This window comes from Cornus florida, unplaced genomic scaffold (genome assembly GCF_030987335.1).
Source record: "Cornus florida cultivar Cherokee Brave unplaced genomic scaffold, ASM3098733v1 CherokeeBrave_3.0.0_Hap2_Chr07, whole genome shotgun sequence".
In the NCBI taxonomy this organism is placed as follows: domain Eukaryota; kingdom Viridiplantae; phylum Streptophyta; class Magnoliopsida; order Cornales; family Cornaceae; genus Cornus; species Cornus florida.
In genome coordinates, this window is record NW_026775577.1 from 8,777,543 (window position 1) to 8,789,098 (window position 11,556).

The 11,556-nt window shown below is 31.8% G+C and overlaps 2 protein-coding genes across 3 annotated transcripts; one reads left to right on the plus strand and one right to left on the minus strand.

Moving 5' to 3' along the window:
* Positions 1 to 1,092: 1,092 nt before the first annotated feature.
* On the plus strand, positions 1,093 to 2,117 carry LOC132267442 (uncharacterized). Its single transcript, XM_059768604.1, has 2 exons — positions 1,093 to 1,346; positions 1,509 to 2,117. Exons 1-2 carry the CDS (start codon positions 1,266 to 1,268, stop codon positions 1,854 to 1,856), a joined length of 429 nt encoding a protein of 142 aa, XP_059624587.1. The 5' UTR covers positions 1,093 to 1,265; the 3' UTR covers positions 1,857 to 2,117.
* Positions 2,118 to 4,460: 2,343 nt separating this feature from the next.
* Positions 4,461 to 9,718, minus strand: LOC132316032 (amino acid transporter AVT6A-like). Of its 2 annotated transcripts, none has more exons than XM_059814517.1 (6): positions 9,418 to 9,718; positions 8,342 to 8,852; positions 8,024 to 8,176; positions 7,571 to 7,774; positions 6,450 to 6,915; positions 4,461 to 4,915 (listed from the first exon to the last, which is right to left on the minus strand). In XM_059814517.1, the coding sequence occupies exons 2-6, from the start codon at positions 8,766 to 8,768 to the stop codon at positions 4,777 to 4,779; spliced, it is 1,389 nt and encodes a 462-aa protein (XP_059670500.1). In that variant the 5' UTR covers positions 8,769 to 8,852; positions 9,418 to 9,718; the 3' UTR covers positions 4,461 to 4,776. The 2 variants fall into 2 exon arrangements, with proteins under 2 accessions (XP_059670500.1, XP_059670499.1); XM_059814516.1 differs by having other exon boundaries at positions 8,342 to 8,868.
* Positions 9,719 to 11,556: the final 1,838 nt, after the last annotated feature.

Genomic DNA, 11,556 nt, shown 5'->3' on the forward strand with positions numbered 1-11,556 from the left:
AAGTCACTACAGATTTATTGTTTTGTTGTCTGATAAAAGATGTTGGTCCAGAGTTTCAGATTTTTTATTTTTCTCTTTTTTTTCAGGTTCAACAACAAAATTGAGATAACACTCATACATTTGCAGGAGGTTATACCATGTAGATGAAACTTGAAAATTGAGGAGGATCTGGCTCAATATTATTTAAGATTTTTGGCAAAAATATGAAAATGGCTTTTTTTTTTTTTAATATTTCAAATTCTTGATAGTTATAAAATTCCAAAATATGTGACAATAATAATGCTAATAATAATAGTAGTAGTAGTAGTAAATGGAGTAAGATTAGAGTCTAGGGACAAATGTAATGAGTGAAAAGAACAAAAAAAAAAAAAAAAAAAGGTCGACAATTTTAGACAAGAAAAAACAAAAAAGAAACATTTTAAAAGAAAAAGTAGGAAAGGGAAAAAAATCTAATAAAATATACAAAAATTTTATCAATTTCTCGGAATGAAATGTTTTACAATAGATTTAAATTCTATTGGCTTGGTAATGTATTATATTGGCGGGCCTTTGCCCAAAGTCGGAAACATTTGTGTATACGTGTTTTTAAAAGTTTTTTTTTTTTTTTTTTTAACGGAAGTTTTAAAAAGATAGATAATTCTATAACATCATCTGATAATTCTATATATATATTAATATATTATATAAGATTTTAGAAGCTAAAAGGGTTTGGTAAATATGTAGATATTTTAAGTTTTAGAAGGTATATCAAAAAATGTGGATAAGGGACACTATATATAAGTGGTTTGTATTCACGGAAATAAACCACCTAATATGGACGGTCATGGATATAGTCTATATATAATTCAACTTATAATAACCAATAATATTATGTTAGTAAAGTTATACTACTTTACTACGGAGTACAATTCATCTGAGACAATATTCATTAATTAATTTTAGAAATGTATCCCGGCAAGTCAATGTATCAATAAAATAATTTTATTATTTAAAAAAATAAATAAATAAAATAGATCAATTGAGAAAACACAAACTATTTATTTATTTATTATTATTATTATTTATAATTATTATATCAATGAATGATGGAAGGAAACAAGAGAAAAAGATTACACCATTTATCTCAAAGTCAACACTAATCAGGAGAGTATACAAAAATTTTGTTAATTACAACAAGCAGTTTTTTAACTTTTGGTGAAGCGGAGAAGAAAAATTTAATAAAATTAAATGGATAAGTTGGGACAATCTTTACAAATCCAAAATGAATGAATGGTGGGCTTGGCTTAAAAAATGGGGAGGCTTTTAATCTTGCTCTTTTTGCAAGCTTGCATGGCGGATGGAAAGAGGTGATGATTCGTTACTCTTTAAACCCTTCAAATCCAAATATTTCAAAAATTGTAGCTTCATTGATGCCCTCATACAAATCCAGTGCTTCTTTGGTTTGGAAGAGTATTCTCTCGGCCAAAGATGTCATTAAAAAAGCCTTTTCTGACTTTCAGGAATTTCAGGAGATCTTTCGACAAAATAGGTTGCTCCATCCTTCTTCATCTCCTCCTCCCCCTCCATTTGAGGTGTGGAAAGCGCCTGATATGGACTGCCTCAAACTCAATTTTGATGCTGCCTTCAATTCCATTACGAAATCTTGCGGCGGCGGTTTGATTCTACGCAACCATCTTGGTCTCCCCGTCAAGATCGCCTGTGTCTTTCTTGAGAATGTCAGTTGTCCTACCATGGCTGAAGGCCTTATGCTCCGGGAGTCTTTGCTTCTTCTTAAAAATTGGGGGTACAACAATGTGATAGTGGAAGGTGACAGTCAGTCCGTTATGCAATTGAAGCCTACTGATAGTTATTTATAATGATGTTTTATCTCTTCTTCATTGTGTTGGCTCTTCCCTTTCATGGGGTCCACGGAAAGGAAATATTGTTGCTTATCTGTTAAGTAAGAAGGCTCTTAAAGCCGAATGTGATGATTTAGAGTGGAGCATTAGGCACCCGTGATCGTTAAATACTCTTCTCCCTGATTGTATTTTTCCTTGTTCTTGGGTGTTATGTTACTTGGTGTTAAAAAAAATAATAATAAATAATAACCATAGGCCAGTGCGAAAAACAATTTATAAAAATGCAAGTAAAAATGGTGGTAGCTTTATGAAGTAACTTTCTAGGGAAATTAACTATTTACTGCATTGCTTAACACTTTGGGACCAGAAATCATAAGTTAAACCTCCATTAACTTCAATCTAGGCATTGCATGAAATTCTTCTTGAGACTACAATTTAGTTCGAGATTATAACATAACAATATCAATAGAAAACTGTTTTGCGTTGATTCAGAAGATCCGATTTTCACAATAATAATGACCCTTTACAATCTGTTAAAAAAAAAAAAACATTCTCCATAATTTTAATAATCAGTAACTATAAATTCTCGGGCACAACACTACTAATAGGCTTTCTGATTATTATATCAAAGAATGAAGCGCATGTAACAATATGGCAAATGGAAGGAAACAAGAGACAAAAATCGGACCATTCATCTCACACACCAACAGCTTTTTTATTCCCCTTCTCATCCATTGCTCCTCAATTCTTTCCTCCTACCAAGCTTAGTGATTTTAAAAATTAATTTTCTTATTTGTTTTCCTTCCGAGTGATTTGTCCGAAATGAATTTCTAGATTCGCGGATTTATCAACATCAAGTTCGTAAAAATTCTCGTTGGCGATTATGTATGGTCAAAAAATTTAATTATGAAAGAAAAACTTTTGCTTGTTTATATTATTTTTCTACTAGATGCCGGGAATTTCTTGTACCGTGTTCCTTGTCATAGAGTATGTAGATTGTAAAGAATACTATTTTACTTTCCCCTTTCTTTGTTTTTTTAATCCAAATTGGGGCGGTGCGACTGTGTTATTATTTCCAGATTTAAATGTCATAAAATACACCAATTGTTTTTTATTCGACGAGAATTAAATTCCACTAGATACTAGACATAAGTAAGCGGGGAATAAAAACGGATAAATGCTGGGAAAAAAAATTCTAGAAGGGATTCTTCGTCTTACTAGTCTTCGACACAAGGGGGGTGTGGAAAATGCCATATAAAAAGTGAATATATTAAGGCTTCGGCCTCTCACTGATGCCTTTGCTTAGCTAATATTTATTCTTTCAAAACAAAAATTAGATTCAACAATAAAATTGAGATACATCCATCTATTTACATAAGGTTACATCATGCAAATGACACATTAAGAGACTGCATTAAAATTTGTATGGGTAGTGTTGTAAAGAAATAGAAAATTTAAAATGTTTGTATTTGTATAGAGAGTGTTATAAAGAGAGATGATTTTAGAATATTTGAGAATTTTTATAAATTAGTAGATTATAAGAGATTCTAAAATAATAAAGAGTTTCATAAATATTAAAAAGTTTTAGAGAGTTGTTATTAACTATTTATTGTAAATCATTCTAACAATTTATTAAAGATTAGAAATACAATAAATAGGTGTGACTCCTTATTGGAAAAAGGAGAAAGCAATAGTGTAATAAGCCATCAACTCATTAAAATATTAGAGTAATGATATACAACTTTATCTTAAGCGGCAAAATTAAATTCCCCGCTTTGAAGTTTGTGGCAAAAGAAAAAGAAAACTAAATATATAGAATGAGCCCAACTCTAAACCTAAATGTATGATCTTATACTCAGAAATCAATTTAATAAATATATTTTCTTATTAAAATCAATCATAGCAGCTATTATTGTTATTATTATTATTTTGTGATTGACCTTTTTATTAATACCTATCTATATTTTTGTGACAGTATCACAATCTATCCACCTAGGAAAAAAAAAAACTGAAAAGAATAAAATTACAGGATGACAACCTATCCACTTAAAAAAACTGAAGAGAATAAAATTAAGAAAAAAAAAGAATGTCAACGGGAAGAGAGACACAAAATAAAAACATAAAAAAATCGTAATTTTATAACCTCATCCACTCAGACCATTCGCATTCGCAGCGAGGACAATCTCCCTGGAAGATTTGGCAGCATGGTTCATTTTTTAGAGTGCTTTACAGATCCCCATCGAGAATGAATAAAAATAAATTACAATGTCAGCCATGCATATGAGAAAAGAACAAGCACACACCAAACTAATCTTGATCTCACAAATTGTAACCGTGGAGCCCATCACATACCATGTGAGTGCACTTTTTAAATTTTCCTAAGAGAAAATGGTGCATATATGATCCACCTCAAAATGTTAAAATGGCTACAACTCGGTGTCTTTTTTTTCCAATTACTCGAGAATATTTGTCCTGACAAAACCTCACTATTGTGAAATGAAAGGAATGCCCAATAGTAAATAACAAGAGCCAATTCCAGAAATTGGAGGTGAGTTTTGGAGCTCAGTGAATATATATAGATAAAATCCCATCAAAGAGAAATAAGGAGAATAAGAAAGGAAGAAACAAAAACAAATGTCCAAGGTATGAACTTGTAATTCTTTAACTTCATTCCATTACACAACAACATCCATTATTAAGCACAATCTAATACAATTATACACAGCAGGGATATATAGAATCCAAAATGGATACACGCCTTTGTACAATTCTAGCCAAGCAACTCAATTTTATATATTGAGTTGAACGTTTTGTCTTATTGAAAGAAAACTCACCAGACCTAGAAAAACCTGACTCACAATTGTTGCAGATGATCCTATCTTTCCGGTGTCTTCATGACACCTTCTGGTCCATTGCCTTTAACAAGCAACAAGAGAGATCATTCACGCGTTGATGGAGTCTTCTTGAATAAGGCATAGGCATCGCTATATATGGCCACCAAGTTTGAGAGCACAGCAAGGACAATCATGAAAACCGATAATATCTTGTCCCTCTTTGTTGCTATACCATGATGATTCCTTAAAGACCATGAAACAATACATACAACAGATATTATAATCGGTAACTAAAATTTTTTGGGCACAATGCTAGTAGTGATAGGCTTTCTAATTATTATGCACGTGGAAGGAAACAAGAGAAAAAGATCAGACCATTCATCTCAAAGTACATGTCAACACTAATCAGGAGAGCATACAAAAATCTTGTTAATTATAACCATAAGTCAGTGCAACAATTTATAAGAATTCAAGTGACAATGGTGGTAGCTTTATGAAGTAACTTTCTAGAGAAATTAACTATTTACTGCATTGCTTAACACCTAGTATTGACAAAATCATGGAACCAGAAATCATAAGTTAAACTTCCATTAACTTCAATCTAGGCATTACATGAAATTATTCTTGAAACTACAATTTAGTTCGAGAACAATGTCAATAGAAAATTGTTTTGCGTTGATTCAAAAGACCAGATTTTCACAATAATAATGACACTTACACTCTGAAAATCCAAAATGAAAAAAAAAAATAAAAAAATAAAAAAAAAAAAACTTCTCCATAATTTTGCTTTTCAATGGATCAAAAAAAAAAAAAAAAATCCTATCCATCATGGGCAAATCATTTCCCTCATGGCCATGGGTATTTTAAAATTCAAACAATTTAGAACTTTGAACCAAATTATAGCGACTAGGAAATTTTATGTCCAGAAGTTGCAATTTTAATTAATTAGTTGAAATTGGCCCATAAAAGTTAGTCAACGAATTTTAGAAAGACAATTTAAAAGAGGCATGTGTAATGATTCTATACCTTAAGGAGTTGCACAGTAATTTAAGCCAACATCTGTCTCCAACATGGAGAAACCATATTTCTTCCTATTTTTATGATCCATGTAAGGCCTTAAGGCAGCAACAGAGCATGAAGGCTAAACTTTTTCACACATGTTCAAATCGAAAGCGTTGCCCAAACAAGAGGTCTCATCTTTAATATAATTGGGACATGAATAGGGACTCCAAACGATAAAGACAGAGCACGAGTGGAGAGGATTTCTTATATTTCTTTCTATAGGAGGAGAATCAAATATTTCCAATGTGACTTTAAAAAGAAAAAAATAATTAAAAATAAATAAAGAACCGATTTTCAGATGTTCATATATTCAACAAAAACATTGTTTTCTGTCCTTAAGTTCCACTCAATGGATTTCTCACATTTCTTTCTACAGGAAGAGAAGCAAATATTTCTAATCTGTCAGGTAACTCAGTAAAGGCAATTTGCAGGTGTTCATATTTTCATATGCTTCAACAAGGACATTGGTTTTTTTTTTTTCCCTTAAGTTCCACTTATTGGATAGATTTTTTCCCCCTCCAGGATATCTACTGCTGATAATTTTTCATGTGGCACCACTTGTAAGGTGTTTAAGTTATTTTTTCCTTTCATATACGACCAATGTTTTTACTAACCATGATTACTTTTTCTTTGTGCAAACGACAAACCCCCAATAAAGAAAATTAATAAATGAAGTTCCTACTAATTCCAGTAATAAGAAAGAAAGGTAACTTACTTGAGAGTAATGGCAGCAGGGAAGATGAACCCAATGCAAACTGCAGCAGTTGCTCCAGTGAACTGGAAAGCGTCCCAAATGCTGGGTATGAAATTTGCACCGAAGAAGATTAGAGCAATGAGTCCAGTGCTGATCAATGCAAACCTCAAGTTGTCTGAAGCCAAAGGCCTTGACGATGGAAAGAGGAGACCATCCATGTTCAACCGCAACGGATAGAAAACAATGGGAAAGACAAGCATGAGGTGGGCAGCATAGCTAACACGAACAACATCATTTAGCAGAAATCCAAAAGGAATTGCAAGGTCGGCGTCAAAGTTGGCAAGCACATCGTCAAGAGTTGCATCACCGAATAGAAGGAACCCAAAAAGGCTTGTCAATACATACACAGATGAGCAGAGTGCAAGTGAGGTTTGCACAACAGCTTTTATCTGTGTGTTGTCTTCAAGCTCATTGTCTATTGAATGAACTGCAAAATTTTGATGTTCCCAGAAGGTCAGCCTTTATTATTTTAGAACTTCCAACTTTAAAAGGTGAAAATACTTTTGTTAGGAACTGAGGTCAGATTGCTGAAGCTGATTTGTGCCACAATCAGCCATTTAGAAATAAAATTTTGATATCTCAAACATCAGAATCTAGTTTTTTTATAAATTAATTTTAACACTTCAAACCATGATTAAACGTTCAGAGTTCATCAAACTTATTTATGTGCAGATAACTTGAAAAATCTGATGAAAAATTTATTTTAGTATAAATGGACATAAAGGAATTACACGATTTGAGTTAGCTAAATTATCAGTCAATCAGATATAGGCCAAATTAGTTGACCCAAAACAATCTGTTGTCTGCAAGCATCAGATGGAAGTTCAAAAAATAAAGACATTTAAGATAATTAATTAATTTAGGTTGATCAGACCAGGTGCACAACCCAAACCCAACCATATATAACTTACGTAATCTCGGGTAACTTGAATCAAACCTTTTTCCCAAGTAGGTTTCCACAACCTCACTCTTTTTCCGGTTTTTAACATGTTATTTCATATTTGGTAATTTTCAAAAGTACTTTTTTTGACAGTCCTCAATATATACTGAAAATCATACAAATAAATAATCCGCTTGCATACCGTTGTAGTGGCAGATGTATGCAGTGACAAGAACAGGGACTACAGTGAAGAGCTTCCAGAATGATGTCAAATCAGTAACATCCGGAAGCAATCTGGGCATCAAAATGGTTCCATTTATCAACTTAATAAATGTGATTCCCACGGTAATTACAAGGAACACCACAGCCAGTGCAACTGATAAGGCAGATGTGTATCTCAATGAATCTGTAAAACAGGGAAAATGAGAAGTGACATGTGATCACCAAAATTGGGGTATTAGGATATATCTGTATACTTCCTAGAACCACAAATTAGCAACATAAATAAAACATAATGGACCATAAGTAAGCATATGAGGCTACTTGAATCAGCTAATGTATGACGTGTAGCAACTAGGACTAAAATAAATAAGAAGAAGCTATTTCAACTAAGTACAAGATTGCAAATCATTGCCATATCAAAATAAAGACTGACCAATGCGCTTTAAGCTTGCCAATGGAGCAAATACAGCAAGGGTTGTGACAAGAAGAACAATGGTACGCCCAGTCCACCAGTGCTCTCCAAACCACCCTTCCAGAACACCCGCATGGTGAATTCCACCAGAAGAAGTTCCAGAAAGCACATCACCTTCAAAATGATTAAAAGGAGCAAAAAATTACAAAAATTAATTAGAGTTGTACTTATCAGTGATTAATTGGGCACGTTATAAGATTAAGATGCTAACAATATCTTCCATAAAACAGATATCATAATACACATGAAAAATAAAATCATAGGATGGATGTTTCATACCAATAATAATCATGTACACAATTAGTACACCAATATTGTTGATTAAAACACATATTTGCAGCAAAATCCTTCCATATTTTCCAAAGGCATCCCCCATAACACTTCCATAAGAAGTCGATTTCCCCGCTCTACTAAACCTAAGCAGCAAATCAATCGAAGCCTCCGCTAAGAATGCCATGAAAATGATCATAGCAATCCCAAGAACAAGACCCAACACTTTCATGGTGGCTGGCAAGGCCATGATTCCAGCACCAACAATTGTGGTTGACAAATTAAACACTGCTCCAGTAAAAGAAGCCCCATTGAACTCGTCATAACCAGCATCTTCTTCTTGCTTAGTGGGCAAGAGGGGGGCTTTCTCATCAACAACATGTCTGCTATTCCGCGACCTCTTCTCTTTCGCCGGCTTAAGACTTCCGGTCGTCATCCTTTGGTTACTTAATCCCAAAGTGAAAAATTGAATCTTAAATGGATAATATGAGAAATAGATCAAGCTTCTAAGATCTGAAACCTTTATTCAAGAAGAACTGTCAAATGGGTGAAAATCCAAAATTAGATTCTAAGAATGATTTGTTACAATTTCGGACTAAACTTCCAATACCCTGAAATTTTCAACAACTTTGAATTGTGAATGGGTAAAAAAATAATGATACAGTTATCAATTCAGTATATAAGTTGAAAATTTGCAATAACAGTGACAAGGGGTAGATCAACCTAAAATGCTCTGAGACATTCAAGTACAGAAAATTTGGGAAACCTGGAAACTAAACAGTTAGCAAAAGCAATTGAATCCTTCAACTGAAGGAATTAATTTCAAAGATTTAACCAAAAAAAATAGGGCTTTCAAGATTGAGTGTATAAGCTACCCAAAACAAAAACAAACTGAATTGAAACAAACCCAGTTCGTAAAAGCAATGAAAAAATAACAGTTTAGAATCCTTCAACAGAAGGAATTAATTTCAAAGATTTAACATAAATTAGGGCATTCAAGATTGAGTGTATAAGCTACCCAAAGCAAAAACAAACTAGATTGAAACAAACCCAGTTCATAAAAGCGATAAAAATATAAGAATTACCTGAAATTGGTCACAAACAACTATAATTCCGATGAATTCGTTGAAATTCGGGTAGAAGCAATAAGAGACCCAGAAATGAATTTACAGAAATCAGACTGATGAATTCAACAATAACGATTGGCTTAAAAAAACACCAATCAGAGATTCAGAAGTTTAAGAATCAAATACCAAGAAGATTGAATTGAATACAAAGAAGGAATTGAATACAAAGAAGATTGTCTGTTTGTAAATTATGTAGGTTTGGCTCCTATATATATAATGATGAAGAAAGAGAAAGCGTCACGTAATGTTTTCTAGTCTAAGAGTTGACTGAAATACGGCATTATCATAATTACGGAAAAAATAATAATAATAATAAAAATAAAAAGGGATCGATTCTGGTTTCAGGGTTACGTTTTATTTTTTTATATTACAGTTGAAGAATGTCCACAGACGTCGTTGTCAGCTGATTGTCGTTTCGGCATTCAGCCCCCACAAATTGAGGTTTATATATCGCTCCGTTGGAATTTGGAGGGAAATATAAAAAATAACGAGTATTAAGGAAAATAAATAAATTGAAAGGATTTCATTATTAATCATAAGCCAAAAAGGAAAGAAAAAAAAATTGATCCTTATATCTTTATCTTGTTCTTAATCCCATAAATCATTGAATCTCCCAAATGAATTGTTTTCAATAATTTTATTTCATGTTAATTGCAACGGTGTATTTGTCCCTTAACTTTTATGCAAATTATTTTTTATTTTATAGCACGACGTAAATGCGGCATTACCTAATTATTTAAAATTTTAAATAAATGAATAAGTGTCACATCTATTATTGTTAGTATCAAACAGATTTAGTTCTTGATTCGATATCACGTTTAGTGTCGAACTTGTTCCACTTAATTCCTCACTCACTGCCATATAAAATTAATTGCTCTTACTTCTTTTTTTTAACCCCCAAACTCTTTGGGCCATATAAAATTAGTTGGCTTAATAACGTTCAATAAATTGTTCTTTTTAATTATACGACATTCATTTGTTTCTATTTTGTCCAAGGTGTATCCTATTAGTATATATTACTATCAATCTCACAATCCTGTGCATTAATGACCTCCTTTTATTTTGAAGTGTATCCATAACATCATTAATCTTCGATTATTTACTAAATTTGCATTTAATGTATTCAATGTTAACCCTTCCAATCCTAATGCATTTTTACACCTTTCTAATTTAATTGCTAAGTCTTCTTTTGAAGTATTACTTTTGTGATTACTTATTTTGCTTGTGTTTAGAAAGGAAAAGTAAAAAGAAAGTATCTTATGATAATATGACTGTTCATGCTCTGTATTTCTTTTCTTAATTAAAATTTAGATAATCGACTTCCCTTGCTGTTTACAATGTGGAGCTGGCGTCGACAGCCGAGGGGTTTACCTAGTAATTACAAGTCCAAAGGGCGGGTGGTTGCGACAGTTCCCACGTCAAAATAAAATAAAATTCCAAAAAGGATCGCCCTCCAAAATAATAATAAGATGCTCTACTTTTTTATATTTATAAATAACATGACAAAAATAACCTAAACTATTTAATAGTCTTTTTTTTCCCGATTTTATCCAAATTCCAAATATATAAAAAGATATATATTACTGAAATAAAATAAATCAACTTTGGAGCTTCAACCAAATATAAAAAATAAAAAGTATATCCAGTAAATAATTTTGATATATTATATAAACATATATACAAATAATTTATTTTTTTTTATAATATATACATATATTATAAAAAATAAATCAATTAGAAGTCAAATTCAAAAAAATTTGTAGCTTCAAGTAAAGTTAACTTAACTTATAGGGTCCACAATCTGTTTCAATAATAAAATATTAAGCTCTTGATTTAACTGTAAGTGGTGAATGAATCTTCACAAAAAGATGAGCAATTCCAAAGTTTTTTTTAGTTTAGCTGTTAATTATATATTTAAAAGAAAAAAAAATCAATTGAACTTTTGTTTATATGGGTTCAATCAGCTTACAATCATTGCCACAAATTGCAATAGAAAAATTCACTGTTACTCTCTACAACTGTGATTTTATTTTAAATAAAAAAAATAGAAGACGTTATTAGGGATAATAAAAAGGTTATTTTATCATTTTATTTATA